Source organism: Neodiprion fabricii, chromosome 2, assembly GCF_021155785.1.
Source record: "Neodiprion fabricii isolate iyNeoFabr1 chromosome 2, iyNeoFabr1.1, whole genome shotgun sequence".
NCBI lineage: Eukaryota > Metazoa > Arthropoda > Insecta > Hymenoptera > Diprionidae > Neodiprion > Neodiprion fabricii.
In genome coordinates, this window is record NC_060240.1 from 26,725,360 (window position 1) to 26,753,334 (window position 27,975).

The 27,975-nt window shown below is 35.1% G+C and overlaps 2 protein-coding genes and 1 long non-coding RNA gene across 5 annotated transcripts in view; 2 read left to right on the top strand and 1 right to left on the bottom strand.

The window, feature by feature from the left end:
* The window catches only part of LOC124176782 (RING-box protein 2), a 50,171-nt gene that overhangs the window by 2,777 nt on the left and 19,419 nt on the right, over nucleotides 1-27,975 (top strand). The window lies entirely within an intron of this gene.
* LOC124176779 (facilitated trehalose transporter Tret1-like) lies at nucleotides 586-27,975 on the bottom strand. Of its 3 annotated transcripts, none has more exons than XM_046558456.1 (7): nucleotides 27,156-27,975; nucleotides 17,310-17,768; nucleotides 5,655-5,774; nucleotides 4,103-4,226; nucleotides 3,832-4,005; nucleotides 3,296-3,675; nucleotides 586-2,498 (listed from the first exon to the last, which is right to left on the bottom strand). In XM_046558456.1, exons 1-7 carry the CDS (start codon nucleotides 27,222-27,224, stop codon nucleotides 1,917-1,919), a joined length of 1,908 nt encoding a protein of 635 aa, XP_046414412.1. In that variant the 5' UTR covers nucleotides 27,225-27,975; the 3' UTR covers nucleotides 586-1,916. The 3 variants fall into 3 exon arrangements, with proteins under 3 accessions (XP_046414412.1, XP_046414413.1, XP_046414414.1); XM_046558457.1 differs by lacking the exons at nucleotides 17,310-17,768; nucleotides 27,156-27,975 and adding exons at nucleotides 5,994-6,034; nucleotides 9,891-10,168; XM_046558458.1 differs by lacking the exons at nucleotides 17,310-17,768; nucleotides 27,156-27,975 and adding an exon at nucleotides 5,994-6,915.
* Nucleotides 24,405-24,860, top strand: LOC124176783. Its single transcript, XR_006869462.1, has 2 exons — nucleotides 24,405-24,663; nucleotides 24,818-24,860. It is a non-coding gene; the product is annotated as an uncharacterized LOC124176783 (long non-coding RNA).

Sequence of the window (27,975 nt, forward strand, 5' to 3'; positions counted from 1 at the left end):
TAATTAGCGCGTGTGCATGTATAATAATACATACATACATTTGATATTATAAATTATAATATTAACCTACAGGTAACATACAATATTCGTCACTTTTCTATACTGAAGAAAATTTCATCGTATATTGTTTATATTGTTTAGATAAACATTGAGAACGATAATATGGACAAAAAAATGTCTTATTTTCCTTTTTCCATAATATTATATACAAAATCTAAACATAATAATTCTCCTTTTAATCAATTCTTCGCTTTGAAATTTTCCCTTGCATCTTATCGAAGTTTACTAAATAATAGCAATAATAATAATAGATTGAATTTTGAAAACACAAAGTCAATTAAAAAATATTATCTACAGAAGAATACATTACATTATAGAAATATAAATTTCTGCTTTTATAAATTAAACACGAATATCTTATTTCTGGACCTATAATATATACAATATATTTTATATATATATATATATATATATATATATATATATATGTATATATTTATTTATCTTTACAACTAACTACGTATCATTAGGATTTAGGCACCGTTACGTCGTATTTCCATGGAATATTGTTATTTTGTTTTTATCATTATTATCATCATCATCATCATAATCGACGATTATTTACATACATATTTATATACATATATAGCTTTTTTTTAATCCTTTGCATTCTGAGGTAGAGACTGTGCAAGTATATAGGAATGTAGTATATAGGAATGTCTGTTTTTTTTTTTTTTTTAGAAATTTTTTTGAGATCATCATAAAACGACGACGATAATTATCCATGAGAAAAATTATGAATCTAGTCAACACCGACGCTATATACCTATATTCACGAATACACGTTACATATTGAATATAAGTGTGTGTACATACGCATAACGCGTTATATTTCGTTTAAAATATTGCTGTAAAATGATTCTGTGTCAAGTTTCCTTTTCTTTTTTTTTTTTTTTTTATTTTTTGTTTTTCCTAACTTCATTACTTTACTTTTCTCATGTCCCGGTCTTTTCCCTTTCTTTTATGTCCTGCGAACGTGTGTCGCATATACATACACATACATACGCATTTTTATCGGCGTTTGTACTTTCATTAGTTCTTTATATCTTTATAACACCGTGATATTGATTCGAAGATGAAAATAATTTCAACCAAAAGAAATACGTTGTAATTTTTTCACAACATTCTTTGTGCACTTTCCGTTATTTCCATTTTGTTTCTTCTTCTATTCTTTACGATCAATATGAATTTATATCAGTAACATCGAGCGTATAATATAGAACGAAATAAGAAAAAAAAAAAAAGTACACGCACAAAGTATATTCACACTGTTGCAACTATTGTACATATATACATATAGTATATTTGTACACTAATTCTTATACGCACATAACTACAATGTACGTACACATGCACACTATATTATTATTATTATTATTATTATTATTATTATTATATACCTATACAATATACCGCGTATAAACTAAATATTATACACGGGTAAAAATATTATACATAGCACGCTTCGTAAATTTGAGGAACCATTTGTTTTGTTTTTTCTTTCGTTAATTCTTGTCTTTTCGTTTACCTCGGAAAAAGGCATCGCAAAATAACGCGTCTCTCCCTTTATCTATGTCGGCGTTTGATCTTTCATCTTCGTTTTCTTCCATTCTTCGCGTATAAATGATATTGCGTAATTAACGGGTATCTATAACGTCCGTGCAACGATGTTTAAATGAATAAATTGAAGTGCCGTTGTATGGAATAATAAACTATGTAAATTCTTTGGACTTATTAAAATATATGTTGTCGAATATATCCGTGCATTGATGAGAAAATGAATTTGTATAAAAGATAAAATGTATTTGAAGTAAAATGGGTTGCGGGTTAAATCAGCCGATCGCGAATGAATTTCGTTAGCAAGCGGTCGGCAACGGTTTTATGTTCGCAACCGCGCTCATTCTTCTCACCGGTCCGGTAAGCCTCATTTCAATTTCCTCCAACGATCTTCCACGCGTTTCCGGAACGAATACGAATACGAATATCAGACCCATAAGCGTTATCAATCCGAATAACCAGAAGGTGCCGTACGCACCGATCAGGGCTATTATGTCGTTGAACGTTTTCGTCACTATAAATGTGCAGGTCCAGTTGAACGCCGTAACGACACTTGCGGCCGATCCGCGAATTTTTGCCGGCAATATTTCACCCATCATTAGCCACGGGATCGGACCGAATCCGAGGGAGAATCCGATCACGTATATCACGAAACTCGTCAACGGTAGCCAGCCGACAGCCGTCACGTCGATTTTCAGGTGTTTAACGTAGAAGAACACCCCGAGGGTGAACAGAGTCACTATCATCGATATGCTGCTTATGTACAGCAAGATTTTTCTACCCAGTCGGTCGATAAGCACGGTAGCCATGAACGTTGACAGGAAATTCACAACTCCTACGATTATCGTGCAAACGTTCTCGTCGATCGTACTTCCGGCATCCTGAAAAATTATGTTATACAAGATTTTATTTGACACTGTATTATCTGGTTGCGGTTATTTATAAAATTTATAGGATACTTTGGAAAATGGTAATTCTTGGTATTGGTATTTTTTTGATTGTACGTATAATGTACTGCCTCTTTGTAAGATGAAATTTTGACAATTTTTTTACCGTATACATCGTATGCGAGAAAATTTCTGAGAAGAGATTGTACAGTTTTATGTATTATACTACTTTGTGAAGTTTGAACAAATTTTTGGATGACTAGTTCGATTGCGTGGGTCTACGGGTAACTAGGAAATTAGGGAAAATTAACGAATTTTTCAATTATTCAGCGTTAAAAGTAATTTCTACGGTGAAAATCTGAATGTTGAGACTGGTCAAAGTCCTGCAATGAAAGCTTTGAATCATCCTCAGCGGAATCGTAGTAGTGCTGGTTATAAGTTTTTGGAAATCCGTGACTCGATTGAAATCTTGACAAACCTTTAGACATGATCAAAATCGGTAATCTTCGGTCGAAATTCTTCATATCCTCAGATAAAAATATCCGCGTACGTATTTCATCAGAACAAACAATCTCTCGCAATGTTACAACGTTCCAATACTGCAGTAAAATTCACGACACCGAATGGCAAAATATCAATGAAACTCTTGCGTTTAATTGATAATTCGATATGGTCACTTTTAGGAAGCACTGAGGATCAATCAGTCAATCCTCTGGGGGAGAATTTGATCAGAGTTTTCGAAATAACAAGGACGAACTTAAATCAGTCGATCGACGATTAGGATCGCTCACCTTGAATATCGTTACGGTGTAGAAAATGACGGCATTGATACCGGACAACTGTTGGAAGGCCATAAGTCCGAGGGAAATGAGCAGTGGCTTGGTGTAGGACTTCTTGAACAACTCTCTGAATGCACCCCTCGAGGCGTTCCTCTCACTCTCGGCGTGGGCCTTCTCAATGGCGCTCAACTCCTCGGAAACATCCGTCTTTTTTCCTCTAAGCCATTGCAGCGACTTACGTGCGTTTTCCTTGTTTCCCCTAGCGATGTGCCAACGTGGTGTTTCCGGTATGACGAACATCAGAACGATGAACGGAACCGGAAGTAGCGCGCCCAGTATCGCCAGGTCCGACCAGTCTAAATACATACCGCTGACGTAGCACAACAGGATTCCTGCGGAAGAAGAGTCGAATCAGTATTGGGTCAAAGTTGGATCAGAGTTGGGTCAGGGTTGGGACAGAGTTGGGTCGGAGTTGGGTCAGAATTGGTTTAGAGTTGGATCAGACTTGGGCGCAAACTAAACGCGTTCAGACGGAAATCAACACTTACCGATATTTCCCAAAGCCGTCGGCATCAGTCCAAGGCTACCTCGTACTTCCGGTTGGATTGTTTCACCGAGATAAACGGGAAGCGCGAGCGAAGCTATACCAACGCAAAATCCTCCCAAAACACGACCGCAGAGTATCATCTCAACGTTTATCGCAAGGGCGATCAGCAGATAAGCTGTTTGGGGGAAAAAATGTTAATTGTGTAAATATTACGTCGGGCTTTGATCAATTTTTGGGTATGAAATAAATGTTTATTTTTAATATTCTCTTACATCCGATAAACGGCAATCCGGTTGTAAGAATCGTGTTTCTTCTGCCCAAGTATTCGATCATCGGTCCGCCCGCCATTCCACCGAAAAGCGCACTCAGAGGCATAACACTACCGATCCAGGAACCCTGAAATGACAAACGAGATGTTTTGGTTTGGCGAAAAAATTGAACGAAAAAATTGGATACGCCGATTTCGTTTACATTATGTGGAAGTATTTAGCGTGAAAGATTTTACTTCGCATGTCATACGTATTTGCGGTTCAAGAATAGATCTTTTTCGAGGCCTGAGATTCTCGGTGCCGTCATATTGATAGGTATTCCGGCACGTGTAAATCTATGTAGAAAACTCGGCCGCGGTGAAACCTCAAGAATGTATCCAAACGAATCAATTTCTTCTTTCGTTATAATTGTCGCACAAACTACGCAAGCAACTCGAGGCGTCTATAACCGTATGGCGACTGATCGAGCGACAAGATTTTTCCCAACGATAAAAATTCCTCCCCCGCAATCTATTTCGATTTAATGACCGACCAGTAATGTTATATACTTATACGTACATGTACAAGTTCATCTCCGTTCCGAGGGTATAAACGAAAGAAATTTTTTTAATCACTCAAGGTCAAGTCGATTTCTCACAAGTTAAAATTATAAGAAATGAAAATCAATTTAAAAATTTTCAACCTTACATCAGAACCCTAAAACCGATTACCAAAAGTTATTTCCACAAAAATCTACCACGTGTCAGAAATTTACGAGCAGATATCTATGTGATTAATATGTGTATATGTGTATATCATATTATGACGAAGAATTCACGCTGATCGTTCGTTTATACCACAGTATCAATTGTCGAGTAATTATATTATTGGCCAATGAAACGGCGCGCCAAGTAAGTTACGTAGATACGTGACAAATCGAGCCCCTTTGACACGCGCCGATGACGTACAAGAATCAGGGTTAAATTTTTAACAATCGATCGTGTTTCTCTTATTATTCTTTAATTTAAGACTTCCGACGAGCCCCGCCGTTTCAATATCATCTAATCAATTCAATGTTGGTAGGTATGTACAATATCTCACGATGATACGTTGCGATTATATATATATATATATATATATATATATATATATATATATATATATATATATATATAGGTCATATAATATCAATAATAATTCATTATTACAACAAGAGGCAATATGAAATATATATCACGCGTTCTTCGCACATGGTATTGCTGACATGGTTGCAGTAAAGTTACGTGTGTAAAATTGACCGTGAAATTTCATCCCTCATTTTCGACACTTTTTCTTATCTTTGAGGAATTATAAACAGAAATATATGTCTCGATTCGACACAATCACCACGGTCCAAATCAAACGATCACGGATTATTTCAATTTATTAGACGATCGAAAAAAATTATTCAAGGATGGAATATTTTTATTTTTGATCACGCGTCGCTTGCGGTATATTTGCGTGTGAGAAATGAATTTGGGTACGCGGGATTTTCTTTTTCCTTTTCGATCTTGTTAAGAATAATTAAGATTATTACCACTCCCTCTGTCACTCCTAGCGTAGTGTCGTTCTTCATTGATTCCAAAGCCGGTGATGTGTACGAACTTGAGAAACCGACGACCATCGAACCGAGGGATACCGAAAGAGCTGCGATGACCTGAAAATTTGCGATAAAGGCAAAACATGAGTACAAATCGATAAGTCGGTAAATTGTTGCGAATGAAAGTAAGATATCGATCGGGAAAAAATTAAAAAAATAAAATAAATAAAATAAAAAACACCACCTCGTTCTATATCTCGTCACTGTTTTTCTTTTCACATTGTTTTAGTTTAATCGTTAAATTGTTAAATTGTTCGATTCGTGTTACGATTTTACCTGTGATATTGTCCATATTGCCTTGGGTGCGTTTCCTGGAACTTCAATGTTAATGTGAGTATCCGCTCGTATTAGAAGCTTCATAGTGAAAATCGAAGATCGTTTATCGCCGCGTGTACGTTTTTATTTAAACCGTTCGCAGGAAAGGAATTTATTTTCCGAAGGGTAGTTGAAAGAAACTGAATATCCGTAATGAAAGGAGTATCAACCGATGGTTAAATAATTTGAAAATATCGCAGTAACGGAGTCGGAAAATATATCGAAAGTAAATTGAAAATTTTCAACCGTCATTAAGGACGTCCACCACCGAATTCGAAAGGAAAAAACAAAAATCAAAACTGGTTCGTATAATTATCGGCGCACTTCTATTTCGTCTCCTTCATCTACCGTGCGGACGAAAAATACCGACAAATATATTCACGTGCAGAAAAAAGGACTTCGGCCCCGTTGAATGATAAAAAACACATTGACACGGTGTCGAGCCGGTCTCGGTACTCTTATATAGGATTCTCGATGGGGGCCGCAAGTGTTCCCCCCCACCCCTTGGCCACCCTTTACCTACACAACGTTGCATACCCATTGAATATTCCTTTGCATGTGTGTGTTTGGCGAAAAGCGCCTGCGCTTGAGCTCTCAGTTATATATTATAATAATACGAAACGAGTGTGCAAAACGGTATATAATTAGTAAATAGGTATACTTTCGTGTAAGTTTTACCTATGTGTTTATGAATATGCATCTATGTACGCAGATACGCAATGGATTTTACGTATAGAGTGACGAGGCTGAAGCTAGAGTAACGTTGACGTAACGATACGTCGGGTGAAAAAAAAAATTAAATCATTATTGGACAATTATAAGATTACCTTCAAGGAGTTGCCTTTTCAAAGTCAGTGTATATTTCGTTTACAATGGTTTGATAAGTTTTGGAAAGTTGAAGAGGTGCGAGGTGGGGATTTTTTGGTAAAAAAAAAAAAAATTCACCTTTGGTCTAACAAAGAAATCGTATAGCTTGCAGGATTCGGCACAGAGAGTGAATTAATTTTTTTTTTCTTTCTCCATTTTTCGGTAAGACTAAATTTCTGTAGAGTCGAATTCAAAAGAGGGATGACCATTAAATAAATTCAACTAATTTTTCTTTTCATTCATTTTTTTCCGCTCTGGAACTTTTACTCAGCCGATTAAACGTGAAAAATTATCCCTGGCGATGGAAAAGTTTCTTATAGGGTACAAATTTTATGAATTTACAAAATTCAAAAGAAAAAACAACGGTACATAGATATTTTTACTACTGGATAATCCCTAAAAAAAAAGAATACACGCGAAAAATCGAAATAATCTGTCAATACTATTTATTTCTTTTTAAAGGGAAAAAGAAAATTTTCTTGTATTCTTTTCTTTCATTGACGAGCGGAAATTCTTTAAGGGTGAAAACTTCCCCGAAGAAAAATTCGATATATTGTTTTGGTAAAGTTGTACTTGAATTTTTTATTCACGTTAAACGATCCAATTGTTGAATTCTTTTCCCTGTAAGTCGCATATCTGGTTCGAAAAAATAATTAAACAAAGTTTAAATTACCACTATGCGTTATCTAGAAAATGGTTTTCTCTCTCTCTCTCTTTTTTTTTCTGATTATCGATAAAGTTGCAGATCGTAGAAATCGTCGCCTGTAGTTCGTATCGTAGTATAATACTTGAGTTTAGAATCATGCGATTCAAATATTTTCCATCGAACTGCTGAATGAGAATTGTTGGAACAGGCCATGTAAAATACGTAGATCACATAACTGCCATAAGTTGATGATATTATTCGTCGTTTTAAAAACTTTTTTCTGTGTTTTCTCTCTTCTTTTTTTTTTTGTTATTTTATTTATTTTTCTTCCATTTGCGACAATTAGCAGATGCGCGTCTCGCTGCTCGCTCCATTCAAACACCAGCACATTTTTATTCACGCTTACTGCAGACCTTATTCAAGTGTATTTCACACACTCGCTTATGCATATGCAGGCGTATCTTTTATGCATGCGTTCACTGCCATTTGCAGACAAAATCGTACACACGCAAACGTATATTCACGCATGTCTATAAATTTACAATAGGCTAATTTGAGGATATATTAATTGACCCACCTGCGAAATGTGTACACAATAAGCAGGTCTCGTCACAGGGAGAGACTACATGTGTGCGCAAATGGGGGGCTCGTTTTATCAAGTTTTCTTTTTCTTTTTTTTTTTTTTTCTCAACACTTCTTCCTTTGCTTCTGTATTACAGTCGTAACCGGTTTTTGGATAGTAATAAGATGCGTTCGTTGAAAGAAAATGAGAAAGAAAGAGAGAGAGAAAATAGTGAATTATCATACCAATGGTGATAATTAAACGAAGTATATAATGGGGTAATAAAGAAAGTCAAATAAACGTGACGAAAAACCTACATGATTAGGGCCATTTTTTTTTTATTTTTCCCATTTATCCTCATATACTTAATATATTTTCTTCTATCCTTTATTATCGCCTAGTCATGTGATGCGTGTAATTTAGTACACCTATATAACGTGCGTGATTAGGAATTGTCGTTGAAGGAAGAAGGGAAAAAAAATAAAAATAAAAATAAGAATATGACGAAGAATAAAAAAACAAAAGCATTAATGAAAACGGAAATTTCATTTCACAAGAACAATCGCGATTCAAGGTAAACTGCCAGCTGTTTATACGTATGTGTGTATATCTGTATAATGTACATGTTAAATGTACGTGCAACATATTATGCAACCGTATCACGATCTTGGGGATGAAATATGTAATTTTCTAAATTTTTTTTTCCTATTTCTTTCCAAGTAACGGCCAATATTTTCTTCAAAGTGACCGCGATCCAGAAAAAATTTTACATACGTATGTGTGTACTTTGAGGTGTACCGAAGTTTGAGAATTAATTTAAAGATCGTTTTCTGCCTCGTTACCGTGTGCAAAAAATGTCGAGGTTCGCATGTGATTCTGAAAATATTGCGATATGTTTGCCAATGGGCATTTTAAATGGTAATAATATATGTTAATAAAATAAATTTCAAGAACGTGTTCCTTTCTTTTCTTGAGACATTGCGATTGGGACGCCATCTGCACTTTTAACTTCGGTGAAAAATATTACACGCTGTTTACGGTACGATAAATTTTCAAAAATGTAACTATTTATTTTGAATAGCAAAAAAATAAATAAATATAAAATTCATAAATAACAGCAGTGTCATTGCCGTTGATTGGTACAATTTTTTGAATCGTCTTGCGATCCATTTATCACACTAATTACGGAAAAAATTTGACGCGATTTGACAATTTCCCGAACCCCAGCTGTTGTCGTGATTGTTTCTACAGTTATTTCCATTCCAAGTAATTATTATAACAAATAATTGACACCGTTACACCAGCCTTGTACTAATATTTTAAATTCGTCGAACTCGTATTTAATGTAAATTCAAACACCGAACGTATAGGTGAAAGTACGTAAGACGTAAGAACTGCACTTGAAAATACAAAACTCGATGTCTTGTCAATCGGCAATAATATTATCAGTTATTCTGGCAAAATTTTCATTGAACTTATATGATATAAATTCTATATATTTTATTCACGTCTTATTGTTATTATTATGCACAAACTTGAGAAGAAAAACACGTATAATCCACGCATATTGCAATATACATACACACGTATACACGTATATGGGAAAAAACATTGGATTTTAACGAAAAACAAAATCAAAAACACAGTTTTTTCCAATACAATTACACCCGTATTTTTTTTTTTTCAATTTACACGATAAAAAATTCGATGCATGTTACATGATATCGTATACGAGTATATTTAAAATGATATGAAATTATTGTATGATATATATTTTTTTCACCGTTATAACTTTTCCCTGCGTACAATACTTTGGATTTATTATCAACACTGCAATTCTTCTCACGATAAAACGTCATGATGGAATATTCGATTTTTGTTGTGTGTTTTTTTTTTGCAAATTTGTAATTTTCTCAAAATGTTATTATTTATTATTCATGAGAACAAAGACATTGTTTTATATAATTATTATATCGCAAATTGTCAAGTCCTGCAGTTGAAGTCACTCTATAAATTCGATAAATCAAAAGTTCGATAACTCGAACCAATAAGCTCGACCAACTAGTGAAACAACGCTGTCGTCTTTCGTATATATCTATCGGCCATCGATTAAAACAAAAAACAAGAGAGGTAATAATAAAAAAAAAAAAAAAGTACTCGAAGCAGCTCAGGTATACCTATAAGAAATCGGGAGGGGCGAAATATCGCTTCCTTTCGCGCGGGTGGGGAAGAAACGTAGAAAAAACCCGCGGGACCGAAAAAAAAATAAAAAAAAAAAAACTAGGAACCAATCGCGGACAATAATTTGCATATGTACATGCACCTTATAACAGTGCTTCGGGCATAATTGATTATTTTTTTTTTTTTTTATCAGTATCGCTTATGATGCAAAACTGTTATACATATTATATATATATATATATATATATATATATATATATATATATATATATATATATATATACATGTCGATATATGGAGAAAAAAAAATCCGCGTGCCCTTAAAACCGGTGAAAATAACGAGAAATATGAATATAGAGTAAAAATGAATACAAAAAAAAAAACAACGAGAAATGTTTTTCAAAAAATATGGTGAAAATTTGAGAATCCCCATCGTCGGTTTGTAGTTGAAAATTTTTTTTTTTTTTTTTGGTATTCTGCAAATCGTTGCGTTCGTTTTTTGTTGTACTGATTATAAAATTTTTTCGGTTTTATTTTATTTACCGTGTATGGTAAAACGAGTGTTTAGCCAATCGAGCAATAAATCAAATGAAATGAATTATCGTATTTACTTTACTTTTCTAATATTACTTTTTACGTTTTACTCATGAGGTACTCGACACGTATGGTTAATATTGCAAATAAAGTCACGTACGAAACTGAGAGGCGACGTTATTACGTATACGGTTTGAATATTTTGCAAAAAATAAAACTGTGGTTTTTTTTTTTTAAATCTTTCACATACATTTTGAACGGTGAGCAAAAACGGGTTGTTTGTTCTGTTTTTGCACGGTGTAAGTGCAAGGTTTACAAGGTAGTGTTTATCTCATTTTTCGTTTCTTTGGTGAAGTAAAAAAAATGTTTTTTTCCCTCGCCTCTCCGCTTCTAAGCTAATAGCTGCAGGCTTCTATTTCCAGCGCTCTGACCGCCTCGGGCCGTATTAAAATTGACAACTACTCAAAAAGTTGGATTACACCTTTCGGCATTGGTTCGCTTTGCCTTGCAGGCTTTTTTTCCCGTACGTGTTGCATGCGTGAGTCGTATGAGCAAGCAATCATTCGGCGACTGGCACCGTTTAGTTCAAGTAATACGTGGCCCCCAAAAACGTGCGGGTCGAGCCTCTCACGCATTACAATCATACACACGTTCCTATGTATTTACTTACAAATATTTCCATCGTTCGTATTAAGAGTGGCGAAAAATAATGGACTTTTGATTAAATCGATTATTTTTCCTCACAATCGGTTTTTGCTTTTTTACTCCCATGAACGACCCGATAAAATATCAATTTAAGCGATCAAAGTATGAATTATTGTCGTTTTATTACTTACCAAGTAATTATTTGATTTAACAAGAGAAAGACAAATCAATATTTTTACCTCAAATTGAAAAATATTTTCAACGAAACTATAAATTATCAAAAAAGTTTTTCGCTATTAAGACTACATGCCGAAATTTACAAAATTTTGGTTTCAAGTTCACTGTTTCAAAAAGATAAGAAATAATCGATTAATCGATTAACTTTCGCCAATTCAATCGATTCGTGTTCGATTATTTTTATGGACTCGATTAATCGGTGAATCGATTACTCTTAGTTTATTTATTACATTCGCTTTACGAGTACAATAAATTTATCTATAGATAATACAGTGAATTGGAATTACTTGTTTGTGTTTTTCTTATAAATTTAAGGCAAATCCATCATAATTTACGTCGCTACACCGAATACGTAAATTTGCAACCTGATTTCGTCGGTTGACAATTCTTTTACACAGTAAATGCGTAGTAAATTGACAATAATTTTTAACAGCGAACACGTTCCGGTATGTTTACTTACAAATATTCCATCGTTCGTATGACGTACGTGACACGTGAGCTGCTGCTTCGCTCTCTTACATTTACAGGCGCACATAGAAATCTACGATGACGCGGATAGAGAATCAATATAGCTTATACGATCAATTCATGCAGATGCTGTTCACGACTGAACAAACAAACTTCGTCCGAGATTCGCGACTTGCCAAATTATGCGATATGTACAATTCGGAGGCGCCGTCTCTGTTTCGCGATTTCATTTTCTATTGTAATGTTTATTTGTGATTGTAACTGTACAAGTCAGTGAAAATTTTTCTCAGTGACCGGCAATTCGCTAACTCTGGATCATTTTTCCCCATTTTCATTCACCGAATTTTTAATCTTCCTTTTATTTCTTCTAAACAATTACCAAAGATTTAATTATATTGATACGATTTTACACCGTTCGAGGAATATTTTCACGCAATGCGTTATGCAGCAATCGAATTGCATAATTATTCGTTTATGGGAATTACGGAAATGTACAAGTTTTTGCACTCTCAGATGTTCGCTTGAAAATTTCTCCATCCGAAATTGGTAAGTGCAAGTTTTTCTTTTATGATTCAACGACTTGGTCTGTCCTAAGTCTTCTCTCAACGTCGATTCCGGCGTAAAAATTTTATCAGGCCAAAGTTTGTAACGTTATTGCAACGATGCATGTTTAAAAAAAATTATTAATTTTCATCTTTGGAGGATTACCTGAAATTTACGAAACTGTTGATAAAGTACAAACAAATTGACAAACATTTTGTCAATTCAACTTCTTGAGTTCTATTCTAAAGGTGCAAAATAGTAATTTTTTTTTTTTTTTTTTTTTAACGTTTCGATGTTCGCTAACGTTACCAACTTCAGCCTCGTATTATTTTGCTGCTTTTCAGCCTGGATCCTCGTACTTTTGCCTCCGTTAATCTCGGCATCTCGTTCCTCATCGTTATGCCGATTATCGCGTAATGCCAAATATCTCGCTGACCTTACGGGAAGTAAGGTGAGCCCCCTTCTAACTTAAGCTGTTAGTCAATGGCTGCCCTAAATTCGCGATGAGTCAGTTTCACAATGCAACAGGTCAAGTTTGGCTTTAGCCATGGCGAGTTTCACGAAGTCCTTGATCGTGCACGAGCCTTATTCAAGCATGCATCGAGGCCGATTTTAGATGGCACGAGTTCCATGTCCTCCGGGTCTTCAATTATTCGTGCCAGAATATTTACACCATTTTTAATCTGGTTTTTTTTTTAAACCTTTAAACCCTCTGAAAGCTCCATTTTTTTTTTTTTGTTCTTCATTGTATCGTGCAACTGCTTTTGAGTTATTTATACATATATATTTTTGTTTAATAGTTTTTAAAACTCTTCAAACGATTGACCCAGATTTCAGTGAGTACAAAGTTTTCTCCAAGTGATGAGAGGAGAAACTAAAAAAAAACGATCCCAAAATGATTGTAACAAAAAGTAAGGATAAAAAAAAAAAATTAAAAAATTACATAAAGGTGGATATAAAAATGTTTGAATATTAATAACTCAAAAAAAGTTGCGTGAGTTCAATATAAAATAGAATAACTGTCGGTTTATTGATTTTTTTTTTATATTACGTGGAAAAGTTTCAACAAAATAAAAAATTGTCACGTCAAAACCTGGCGGTGTCGGCATAGAACGTATGAACGAATTAAAAATGCATTTTAATCAACTTTTTCTCTCTCTACTGCATCTTAATTTTTCGTTAAATCTTATGCTTATTCGTATACGTATGATAAATAATTATATTAGACCGTTGCTTGCCCGAAATTTATTCAAACTTTCGAATGGAACTGAAATAAACGAAATGGTTTTTCGTACCCTTTTTTTTTTTTTCCTTTTTACTGAGAAAGATTTAACTGGCGTATCGTTTGACTCGCGTCTGATCATACCGGCCCGCTACTACTTGCCAACTGTAAATTATGAACGGTTAATCGGTCTGTCCGTCATTTTTACCACTGCAATAGCCGTGCAAAAGCTATTGAATTATAAATTAAAGCTCTTCGGATGTTAAATTTTTTTCTCAATTCTCGATTCCAACGGTAATAACAAATTAATTGAACAAATTGTATGACATCAATTATCGTTGAATTCCAGTCTTTGGTGTAGACAAATATTGTTTACGTATAAAATTAACAAATTTTTGATAAATAAATGATAATAGATCCAGGGGGCTGACTGTATTTTTTTTCTTTGTTTTTCTTTTGTCTTCTAATTATGTATTAATAATCAATATTTACTCAGTCCTGCACCGATAATTTTTTTTATTTCTTTTTTTTTTCCGCTCTAGTTTTTCTGGATATTATTTATTCTCGTTAGATACGATTCCGTCCTTCGTCTTTGTTTTCACAGTTTTAAACAACAATGAAACCTCCCGGTTTCAAAGCCTGTACACGCAATGTGGTTAGAAGAACGATATCGCAGGCAATAATAATTATGCATAGGCTTGCGTGAGGCGTGCAGCAGGCTTGAAAGAGGTAAAATGCGAAGAGAGAGAGAGAGAGAGAGAGAGAGCAAAAACAAAGGGAACGAGAGAGACATGGACGTATTGTTCTTTCAATTAGACAAGACCCCGTTCACCGATTATTATTTTCTTCTCTGCGCACACGATATGTTACGTATTTATTACTCTCACGCATATATTTACTGTATCTCATACATGATACATGAATAAAAAATTCATTTTTTACATTTAAAATACTTACTGGAAATATATATATATATATATATATATATATATATATATATATGAGGATGAAGTTATTAATGTTATTTTACAATCGTTACCGATGCATGTTGAGGAAAAATTGCTAGTTCGCATCTTGATGATTTTTCGAAATTTTGCAAATTAGTACAAAAAAAAAAAAAGAAACAAACACGTTTTCCTGACTTTTTGAGTCATGCGTGTGTGAAGATCTAAAGAATAAATTGTTTTTATTTTTCGTTTCACAGACAAAACATTTTCAAGTATATCCGCAAATTTTCAGTACGTATGGAAGAATGAAAAAGGGATGATAATTAAATTTGTGTGTAATTCCTCCAAAAATCTTGATTTGTTGAAATATTTTTGAAAAGAAAAAATGGTGTTATAAATTCTTCAGTCTAATGGAAATTTTTACTTCAAAAAAAGCTGACCCGTGGTTACGAGTACGGTATAAATATATAATGTATGTTTAAAAATAATTTGAGAGGGAAGAGACGAAAGATGTAGAAAACGAACATCTCACGACCTCGAATGACGATTTGCCTACCTATGATATAATGGGTTGTACAGCCTCGCTTGCGTTCGAATTGCGTTAAAAAAAAAAAGAAGGGGAAAAAAAAACAACGAACAACATTTTTTACAACATACAGAAAAAAAATTACTCACCGCGTTTGTAATAACGGTCTTTTCAAAATAATTTCCTCGCCCATGACGACGCGGCGTACTAAAAATGCTAATTGCCAAGCCCCTGAATTATTGACTGACTCGTGACGACGCGTCTCAATTTTTCTATTCTTTTTTTTTTTTTTTTTCTTTTCCCTATCTTGCCGTTTTTTTCTACTCTTGTTCCTACAATATTATTGTAGCTGAAACTTTCTTCTATTTCTCTCTTTCTCTCTTTCTCTTTATTTCTTTGGGCAACTAAATCGTTGCCGATCAATAATACTGTGTGATTTTAGTGATATTAAAGAGCCGCTAAACAGGTAACAAATTTAAACGTTTGAATTATACAAATCTTTACACGCGCAAAAAGACAAATATAAAGATGGAATCATCATTATTTTCATTATAATCTATCGGCAGAATAATTTGCATTTACAATATGCGTGTATTTGTTATATGTGAGATGGAAAAAAAGAACTGAGTCGAGTTTTTTTTTTTTTTTTTTACTTTCTTTGGTACTCGTTTGAACGGTCTTTAGTTCATCGTCGCCGTCCGATAAAATTAGGTTTTCCTTTTGTCCGTATTTCACCTTTCATTATTTACGTAGTGATGCTAATGTTATATTTCAATTACTGGTTAGATCAGAATTAGTGCAACACTTTGTGTTCTTTATAAACTAATACAGTGACTCTAAAACTTATAATTATAGTATATGTATGTCTATTCGACAAGAATTTCGATTCAAAATAGTTTTTGGGTCAGAAAAGACGTGTTCTAACTGCATGATGATAATCAAATTTAATTCTGAAAATTTCATACTTATTATAGAAAATGATTATCACTATAATTCAGCGACTTGTTTTTCGTAACGATCGAATACGGCGAAAAAATTTTTTTATCAATTCAAAGAAGTGTTATTTAATCTAACAAAGAATTGGTCCGAACGATAATTCCTGTTTTCAAGTGAAACGAAGTTTATTTGATTAAACAAAAAATTTCTTTCGCCGTATTTGATCTTCGTACTTGATAAAATCAACAATTTAAGCCAAAATTCCGATTTTTTTTGTGGCGAAACTTAAAGTAAGGAAATCAAACTTCGACGAAACATCGAAATTCCGAATGATCGAAGATTATCAGTTCTTGTGAATTTTTGGTTTAGTGAAATTTCACCACTTTGATTATTCTTTGTTTTGGATTTTCAATATTTTTATGTTCGGAATCCTGGTCATTCTGATATTTTATACATTTCAATTTTCGGAACTTTGAGCCGTCGGGTTTTCAATCATTCGAAACTTTGTCGTTTCTTCAGTCAGATTTCTTTACTTCAAGTTTCACCGCCAAATAATTCGAAACGTTTCAAATTCGGACTTCAACCTCGTCCCAACAATTCTTTCTTTCTTCCCGTAGATATTCCGTTCACAGTTTCAAAACTTATTTTCATTTTCCGTCCAAAACTATATTTTACCGATTATAGAAACGAATACCGTAAATAAAAAAAAAAAAAAAAATAAAAGAAAACATGCCTACGAGTATATGATTTTCCTATCGATTCGCGTAGCGTTAAATCTTTCGATCCGGACTGGTTGAAACACGAATAATAACAAATGACGACAGTGTGAAAATCGATCTTTTCACCGTATGGAAACGCACCCTGGACATTATTTTTCACCCTCTTTTCACAAATATCTCCGCGTTCCGCGGTCTTAAAAATGTCCTAAAAAAATCCTATCGTAATAAACGAATTTGAACTCACCTGGGCAAGGTATCGCGTCCTGTGTCCTTTGGCTGGAACCTCAGCCTGGAAGTAGGTCTTGAAGGGAGGACCGGCGGTCATTTTGACCTGAAACTCCTGGGAGTGAAACATCTTTTCGGTGTCGCTTTGTATCTGGTGTTGATGGTACTGCAGCAGCGGATCGAGCTGAAGCTTGTACTCGCCCTCTTCGTCCTTGCCGCAGCCCTTCGTCGGAAGATCGTATGTCTCGGACTTTTTCAATCCGTTATGATTGCTGAGCAAATTATCGGCGTAGTAATTACCAACCCCCGGCTTTTTCCCCTTCTTGTCGACCGACAATGTTAGCTGACTGTTGAACGGACTCGCGTTCGTTGCGAGGGTTGAATTCGAGGCGCAGTCGTAAACGATGTTGGAATCGTTTGTCGCCGATCTGGCGATCGTCGGTACCTTCGTGTACTGCTTCGGCAAGATACTTCGGTCCTGCAACGATATATCAGAACGAACACGATTAAGTCTCCGAAATATGCAGTTCGATGTATTTACATGTATATATATATATATATATATATATATAATATCTTCTTTTTTTTTTTTATCACCAAATTGTGCAAAAATTTTATACGACCGGGTGACCACACACCTGAAAAACCAGGAATTGTCAGGGGATTGTTAATTTGGTCATGGAAGAAACTGAAAATATCACTTTTCTATCGTGGGAATTATTATTTTTTTTTTTTTTGTTTTGTCAAGAAAACGAATTGACTTAAATTAACTTTTTTGCACGTTATATTTTTCTTCAATTCGAATTCAATTTGAACCGAGTATACAGTTGATACGCCGTACGATTGAAGTTTCAGTAACTTGCTGGAACTGGGAAATTGTCGGGGAAAACTATGTTTCGGGTTACGGAAAATCTGGACAAGTCTTGAAATTTTTCTTCGCAACAATTTGTGACCACCCTGTACAAACACAAACGCACACGCGCGCACGCACAAACACACCTTATTTTCCTCCCTTTAGTAATATATTACAATTTTATTACACCTTCGATTTGCAGTTCGGAGACAGTATCGTACAAGGTATTACAAACCAAGGCACGGAAGCGATTCGTTAATGGAAATGAATGAGAGTACGCGATTCTTGTATTTATATTAACACCCTCGGTTTTATCGTGAAATTGTGGGTCGAGTTTATTGGATAAAACTTGTGAAAATTAACCAATCGGAATCGAATTGTCTCCCGTCACGAGGACGATGAGCGCTCACTGTCCGCGATCTGTGGCTTGGGAACGATTTTACTTTTAATGATTTCTTTAACTCTATATACGTCTTTGCGCTACTCCCTGAAGATAACCCTTTGCTCTTAAGTGACGAACTTTGAGATCTTACGCGTTTTCTTCACAATAATGCTAATGATGATAAGTTGAGATGCCGCTCCGTGTTTCTATGTCTCTGCGTGTCTGTGCGTCTTCGGACATTTGTGCACGTTATAAATCTTCGGATTCTTTTACAAAGCGTTCTTCGAATCGTCTCGCGTAAACAACTCACACATCACCGTGAAAATCCACGTGTGTGTCTGTGTGCGTGTGTACAAATAAATTGTTAATTCTATGTAACGGACAAAACGGGGAAAAAATATCGTTCTCAATTCGAATTTGGTTCATCGTTGCCTTCGGATTCTTTATCTACGACATTGATTGTGTACCAAATTTATACGCCACCGCAGAATTCATCTACGTATACATATGTGTGTGTTTAAAATACTTATTCGACGGATGAATTTTTACTGTCCCAATTTTCTTCTCTTGGGAACAAAAATAAATAAATAAATAAGTAAAAATAAAAATAAAAATAATAATATTTGTAAAGCTAAAAAAAAAGTCGGCAGCAATGATTTTTCATTTGGACGGTTAATATGTATCAATTTTTTTATTTATATAATTCATTAGTAGGTATTGTTTGAGAAACGATGTACGATAAAAGAGGACCGTCCAGACATCGCGGCTCGGCGCTTCTACGTTCGATGTTGTTTACAAATTACGTCATCATATGTTTAACGCTCAGTTAAATATTATTCGCGTGTACTCTTATACGAATAAGGGTGGAATGAGAGAATATTTTGTCGACAATTATTATAAGGTGGACGGAAAAGAAGAAAAAGAAATAAAAATTAGGCATTCAATTCGTTTTTCGATCACTCATATTCACGCGTGTAGATTTTTCTCACAGTAATAATTAATCGAGAAGAGATCGACTAATCGGCTAAAATAAGACATGCCAAATTTAATCCCCTAATCGCCTTTTCCCGCCACGAATTCCTGCCGCATCGGTTGCGGTACTTCAGGCGTTTGCGTACTGTCGCGGAATACGCGTTTTCACGCGACACTCGCACATTTTACATAGAAATAAAATCACAAGTTTTTCAAATTTTTACCAAGTCTATCGAGCAAACGATTCTTACTTTCGTTTTAGTAATTTTCTTTCGTTTTCATTCTCTATTCAAAATTTCGTCATCTTAACGGCATGTAACTTCAGTTTTCAGTTACTTTGTAATTAACTAAGCAAATGATAATAACTAGATAATGACAACGACACGTGTTTCTTGTTTTTTCCAAATTTTTCAAACAGGAAATTTTTAAGCGCATAAGGTCAAATGTTTTTTTTTTTTTTTCAACTTCTTTGCTATCGAAAATAATTCTTGCGTATATTAAATCAAATAGAAGGAAAAGAATCTTTTGACCTATATATCTATATGATACATATATAGTGATAAACAACATTCCTCAAGTCTGATTCCGCTTATAAATGCAAATTGTAATGAGAAACCGTCTATTTCGGGTACTTCCGTTATGCATTTTATCTTTTTACTATTCGATTCATTATTCCTTATCGCACAATAATTTATTGTATTTAAGTATGGCGCATAATTTGACCAATTATATAAATTAACAATAACTGATTTTATTGTAGATATTAGATTATTATAAGCGTATAATGTTTGTTCACAATATATCAACATTGTCAAGAATAGTTGCTTCTCGCGCCCGATCATTATTCTTATCATCACCATTCTCATTATTCTACAGTTGTTCCATATACATATATGCATTTAAGTTTGACGTTTCAAATGCATTGTCATTCTGTATAACTTTACGGTGAATGATGTATATATATAATTCGGTCATGCGTTTATAATTTCAACTCTGTGAAAGTTGAACTTGAAAAGAGAGAGAGAGCGAGAGACGGAGAGAAAAAGTTTACAAGTTCATTCATTCGTTTGAAATAGAATTGAGAATATAGTTATTGTTGAAGAATTTTACGAGATCAATTTAAATTTCATAAGATTCTAGATACGTCCCTGGATGCGTGTTCAATTTCTACGCGATTTTCAGCGTGACAGTCTTGTGATCTCGATGCCGACCTTGCCCTCGAAATCAAGGTCGACTATACATATATGCGAAAAATGGCGAAAAATCTAGAAGAGTCGGAGAATAGGAAAGAGAGAGAGAGAGAGAGAAAGAGAGAAAAGGATTTATGTAGATAACTAAAAGAATTGCACTTTATTATAATATTCTTCTAATATACATAATTTTTATCACCACCCGTGTCTCTCTTGCACGATATTATAATTCAATACTTTTTCAGATGATCGCGAAACGTGAACTTTGTCCGGTACTTTGCATTGAAACCGATATTATTCGCACAACGATCCGTATGTTCCGTACAATATTATTCTGACATACTTTATTTTTATTTATTCAATCTCAAAAGTTTTCACAAGTTTGTATCATTAATACTAGTAAAATCTACCGAGGTAAACGTAGTTTACCTGTTCGTAGGATTGAAATGTAAAAAAAGAAATTAAAAGAGGATATATGGAAAAAAAAAAAAATAAAAAATAACATACGTACTACTATAAAAAATATATGAATATTTCGGTTCAAGTTCCTATAATTAGTTACGTTATAATGCTTTATTTTATCGATTTTCATCGCTTCGCGCCACTTTTATTCTTTTTTTTTTTTTTCTTCGAACGATCGGTATTATTTATCCATTCGGCACGAAAACAACAATCTTTGTAATTCGCATATATATATATATATATATTATTTACACATTCGTAGTTACTTTATTTTAATATCGTATTACAGAAGGTGCATCGAAAGCGTCGATAATCGATTAATTTCGTCAATCCGCAATGTCAGGTGACTGTGCGTAACGCAATAAAATAGAGGTAAAAGAAAATATGTAGATCGGGATTAAATTAAGCAATTTTTATATCAGCCTATGCTCAATTTGAAATATTTAAGAATGTGTTCTGTCATTTTTCACTTTTTTTTTTTTTTTTTTTTCCGACGAAGCAAAATTATTGTATGATATCGTATCGTATTATTAGATTTCAGATATTTCGAAATGGAAGTATGTCAAAAATACTTCTTTATATATATTAAGAATTTATCGATCGTTCGTAAATTATGGATCATATCTACAAGTTCCGGAAAAAAAAATTAAAAAAAAAAATTGTAACCGTTGATAAATATGCACCTCAGCTAACGATTAATGAACCGTGTGAAACAACTGATTGCAAAAACAAATAGCTACAAGCTAATCGTAGGTGTTAACATCGGGTTAAACTGCTGTGCGCACATCGTCTTTCCAAATTGACTTAACAAGCATAATTTTGTTGTATCATCGAAACCGTTCACAGATTTAAATTTTAAAGTAAATCAATTTGACTGTGAATTTGAATGATCTAAGAAAGGTTCTTTGAATTGAAATCGATACCGATCAAAAATAAGTATCAACAAGCACCTACAATCTTACGGAATTAGAATAGCCTTAGAGAAGGCAGGTGGAAGTGCAGGAAACCTAAAAATTTTCGTCGCGATCGTAAAATATTGTATTTATACATTATTGTTTATTATATAAACACGTGACAGTTGTACGAGTAAAAATGAGCAGAAATTCTCGCGAGTAGGCTGAGAATTTGACTTGGAGTTAAAATAGAACCGCACGAGATGTTTCAACGCCGGTAAGACTACAGAGGACGTCAGACGAGAACCGTTCGAGAGCTTTTTTCTTCCAATAAAGCTTCAGCCAGAATGACTAAATTGTTTCAGGCGGAGAGAAAAGTTGGTCGGAAAAACGACGAGAGAAAACTTTTATTGAATTAATTAAATGTGCAGTTACGAGCGGCGAAATGAATATTTATCCGCGCCAATTCAACGTCTGTTGGCTTGGCCCGATCAATCAAGATTTTGACTACATCTTTAATTAAACAAATATTTTCTCAGACCGACAGATCTTGAATCGACACAAATAAATGTTTGTCGAAAGAATCGACTGTCGACGGGTCATGGATTTAGAATGTTGTGTTTAAAAAATATCGGGACAAGAATACGTAGACACTGTACTGGTGAAATTTCATTTTTTATAGACGGATAATCGTAGTAAAACTGGTATCGCTGTAGCAGCGGTTTAAATATTGTTGAAATTACAAGAAAATATGGTGCAAGTAACTATCTCGTCTATTTATAGTCATCGGTTCTACGTTTCCTGGTTGTTGTAACGACAAATCTGTTTGTCGAGCGATCGTATTAGAAAAAAAAAGTAAAAAAAAAAGAAAGAAGTAATCGATAAAACTTAATAAATACACAATCTGCTTGCACGTGCAAAACTGATTTTTATTTTCCACTCAATATCTATTATAGTTTTCGCTTGCGTTAAAAAATAACAATAATACTCCAAGGCTGGACAGTAATCACATCTTGAAGTTCATCTCGTTGTGAATATCGCTTAAATTATTTATTTCTTATAAAATAATTTGAACATCTCTCTCTCTCTCTCTCTTGCCTAATCACGATTGTACGGAGAATTTTTCCATCGTTTCAAAGACATTTGGCCGATACGTAGGTGTAACATGTTCACACATCGATTTTCTACGGAGATTTTCAACTTATTCTAACATATTTTTTGTAAATTGATGCAATTATGAATAACTTGACAAAAGAAAAAAATTCATTATACTTGACCGAAAATCAGCAATTCAGTGACAAATTTCGTCAACCGATGATCCTACATTGACTTTGCTTTATTATAAATTATCAGAATTATTTTAATTCCCGTTTTACCGTTCGAGTCTCGAATTGGCTGCACTGCTTTTCCGATTCTGCTAGTTTACCGAATATGTAATGCGGTTTTCAAACAATTTCTCGGTACCCGTTTTATCATCCCAGGTATAACTAATTCTCTACGGTGCTAAAAATACGCACATGACATGCGTAAAACGATCAAGATCGATCACCTTTTACGTTGTACGTATAGTCTTGTTTGTTTCGATCGTTGGTTCATTATTTTCTTTATCTCTCTCTCTCTCTTTCTCTCTCTCTCTCTCTTTCTCTCTCTCTCTCTCTTTCTCTCTCTCTCTCTCTCTCTCTCTCGCTCGCTCTTCCGTTACACGTGACCGAGTAATTTTCCGATAACAACTTTGCGGGAATCGTACCGGTGCACCGTAAATCTTATCACCGTAATTATGATTTTTATCATTATATAAAAGTGTAAATATATATTCACGTTGCTCAACGCTATCGAGTTGTTCGTTACGACATAAAACGTTACTGCAATTCCGAATTATCACGTATCGCATTAACGGTGCAACAGCGACATCGAAGATCGGTTCTTGCTTTGAGAAAAATTTCATTTCTTATCTTTGGTATAAAATTTTCAACAAAATATACCCACGATACTTATTTTAATTTTCTACTCGTGTAAACTGTACATGTGTATTCCCTTCGGTTACGGTAAGAGAACGCATATAGTCGAGAAAAGATGAGAGGATTGAGGAAATGACAGAAAAATAAAAATATAAGAAACTATGGACCGTGCCTAACGCGATTTCCATGAAGGATATCCTCTCAATACGGCTCACATTTAACCTGCAGCAACGGAGAGAAGGTTTATTGGTTTATTGTTATCCCCCCCCCCCCTCACCACCCCTATACGGGGTCAGCCTAACAACCGGCGATATTGCGACGACCTTGAAACAACCCCTGGAATCCATGGAATACCTACGATATGGGATCATGGTTTTATCGACAAATTGCGACGCAATGCTGCTGCTGCACTTGAGCGTAACGATTACTTTATATATACATATATGTATGTATCCTCGTCCCCGAGACGTCGAGATCACCTGTAGAATCGAAGTTGCAATATCTGCTGTCTCTGACAGAGAGACCGACGCCTTCGCGCATGGCGGATAGCAGCGATCCATAACCTGCCTTAAACCCAGACGAACATATCGTGTATATATACTTGCATATGTATGTGGGATATTTCAACTGCGTAGGCCGACCAGGCAAATTACTACGATTCAAGTAAGAGATTTAGTTTTTATTTGCCGAGTTCCGTCACCATCCAAAACCCGATGATCGATGATTGTTTACGATAATGTACTTACGTGAATTCAAAACAAAAATATGACACAATGAACAAATATTTAGGATAACGGAGTCTGACGATTTGTTGCAGGTCTGTCCAAAAGAACAGAGAGTGAGAGAGAGAGAGAGAGAGAGAGAAAAAAAGGAATAAATTAAAATTGAAAATAAAAAACTAGACAAAAATCTTTGTTGTTTAGTTGGACAATTTAAATAGCATACTCATATTTATGTTCTTCGGTAAAAGTACAGTCGATAAAATTTTATCGCGTCTTTTCTCTCTTCTTCAATCCTCCGGAAATTAGCATATTTTGTTTATCATACGGCGAATTCCGCTACAAAGATTTTTTGCTCCTTCTCTTTTTTTACGTCCCGTTTCATTGCGCGTCCTTGCCAGGATCTCGCGTGATGTCAACGGAAATCAATATGCGAACCCGAGTTTATTTGTAATAACATATTATACGTAAAACAGTGTATGCGCACATAAATATATGTGTATGTGTGTGTATATATATATATATATATATATGTATGTAGCGGGAGATAAGGTTGACAGGCAAGTTTTTATGCACGCATCGAATCGTTAGAAAGGTGTTTGCGTATATATATATGTATGTGTGTACGTGTATATATTTACTGCGTGTGTGGGTTTGCATCGCTGATGGACTTTGGCGATATATGCCGACGCCGGTGGAGAAAAGTTGCGAGTCTCGAGTAATAGAGAAAATTACAGTCTCCTCAGAGTTACAGGAGATGCTGTGTGTAGGTATACATCTACCTATGCACGCAATCCGATACGGTTAAGGACGTATCCTCAGACGTACAGTCCGATAGGAAATTTCTGCTTAGAATTAAACAAGAGAATTGTCTGTAACGAACAAATCGACGCGAATGTAGTCGAAACTGCGAAACCCGGTTGATGATCCAGAATTAACGAAGAAGGTTGGAATATGTCGTGTAAGGGTTTTGTCGGATATTTAGTAATTGGGAAATCGTTGCTACAACTCGGTTCAACCTTTTTATAATTAAAATTTTGACTTTCGTACTAGTCCTTTTTGTTTTGGTCGAATTCAGTTCAAGCAATTTCCGGCAGTCGCATCCCTGGACCGCTGTTTCGTCATTATACTGAGAAAAATTTCATTTGTTACAGTAACTAGAAAAGTTGAGGTAAAACAGGTATCGTTAAAAAAACTGTTTGAATATTGTTCGAATTACAAAAACCCTCTCTCATTGTCAGTGTACGTTTGCCATTAGTCGAAGCGTTTTAAGAATACCGAGACGCGTGTACAGTCTGTTTCAAAACAACGTTGCCGAGCAACGAATTTAAGTCTGGCTTGAATTCTGTCGATTACATTTCTCAGAAGTAAGAGTGAAACTTGAAACGGTGGGACCGAAAACACTCGATACATTTACGTTTAGCCGGATAAATGACGTGTCCGATCCTAGATATTGAATAACTCCAGAGAGACGAAAAACAAAAAGTACGCACGAACACCGCCAGGAGAAAAAGAAGGAATCGGAATTAACGTATGCTTTCATAATTCCATCATAACGTCATAATTCCCGCCATTTTTTTTATCACGCTGGTTTATAAGGTTAGGTTAGGTTAGGTTACGTCGTCACATCGAGAACAAAGTTATTAATTATTCTTTGGAGTGACAGTAGGGTCTGGAACACGAAACGAGTCAGAGATTCGATTTTTATTTTTATTTTCACCAGTTGATTAATCGCCAAGTGTGTTACAGAAACACGATTTTCGGATGTTTCAATCGCTGCGCCATTCGAGCTTTCGGATGCTGTCGTCATGCTTTTGTTTCCAGTTGGAAAAGTCGAACGAAAAGAGAAGGATTTCATCGCGTGATCGAAGAAATTGACGACGGATGTAATAAAAAAAAATCTCGGAAATGGATCGATCGAAGATCGTTCAACCGGTAAAAAATTTATCATCGGGGTGACTTTTGGCGTATAATTTCGCGTCTGCTGCATCCGTACTTGTGCTTGGACCTCGTCGTTACAGCCGTTGGTTTGCCGGAGACGGTTGCCAGTGGAACTTTCCAGTCAACGGAACGCGACCGCTCGTTTCGCTCACGTTGCAATCCAACATTAAAGTAGCACCGCGATATGAAATTCTGCGCGCCGGAGAACGTTTCAGGGTTTGAAATTTCGCGAATTTCGACGCGTTTTACCCAATTACGCAACCTCAACGACGATGATGATTCATCAGGATCGATCCGTCGCTCTGTCTTTTTTTTTTTCTTTTTTTTTCAAACCGAATATAGAACACCTATATTCTCGGTCTTTCGCATCTTCTTTTTTTTATCGCTTGATTGAACGCAACTCTGCCTCTGAGGTAAAACCGTTGAGCTAGTTTTTCAAGCCCTTACGTTATAACGATCCTACGACTTAAGTGTAAAATAGGAGCTGTAACGTACCTTCGAGTTTGAGAACATCAGGCAGACCGGCCATGGTTGTAGCATCTGTCTCCTTTGGGAGGACGACATCTTTTCCACCCTTGTCGAAACCGCTTTAGTCGATTAGAATCTGCTCCACCAGCTTTCAGGTGACACTTTTCTTCTCAACGATTGGTTCGCTGTTAGTTGGAGACGTTTTCCTTTCGGCGTTCAGGCTTCTTGAACGGGTTTGAAAAACACGTGGTTTATGTTGTGACAGTTGAAACGAAGTGCGCGTGGATGATTGTTGATTTTTTCTATTCACGTATATCCTTGTTTGTTGTTGTAAAACGTGTAACGAATTGAAAGAAGAAAAAAAAAAAACGAAACTATCGCCAGGACGCGGCGCGTTTGTAGAAAAGATGAAATTCCCGCACTTCAAGCGATATATTACGTATCGTTTTTTACTCTTTTCTCTCTCTTCTATCGACGATCGGTGAATCACTTTTTTTAAAACTATTTATATCTTCGTTTTCTTCAATCAAACAAGTCGCCGACTCCTCTTTCTCTCTCTCTCTCTCTTTCTCTCTCTCTGTCTATCTTCCCCCCTTTCGACGATGGTCGAATTGACGGGGTTCAAAGGTTGACGTATCGGCGATTATTAACAATCAATAACAAACTCGGAACCGATCGATCGTGTGCACGTATACATTTAAATCTTGTACCGATCGACGATCCTTGTACAAATACACGGTGTTTTCGCGAACGTTTTGTCAGTTGGTTAAACTGTAATTACAGGATATTTTCACCCGGTTCCTTTCAAACGTGGAACAGAAAAATTGTATGCTTTGTGTTTGGTAGT

Excerpts from the sequence above, each read along its gene's own strand:
- LOC124176779 (XM_046558456.1), bottom strand. The coding sequence starts at position 27,224 with ATGTCGTCCTCCCAAAGGAGACAGATGCTACAACCATGGCCGGTCTGC. Across the intron at positions 17,769-27,155 it reads TGATGTTCTCAAACTCGAAG|GACCGAAGTATCTTGCCGAA; the intron begins GTACGTTACAGC and ends ATATCGTTGCAG. Across the intron at positions 4,227-5,654 it reads TAGGAGTGACAGAGGGAGTG|GGTTCCTGGATCGGTAGTGT; the intron begins GTAATAATCTTA and ends TTGTCATTTCAG.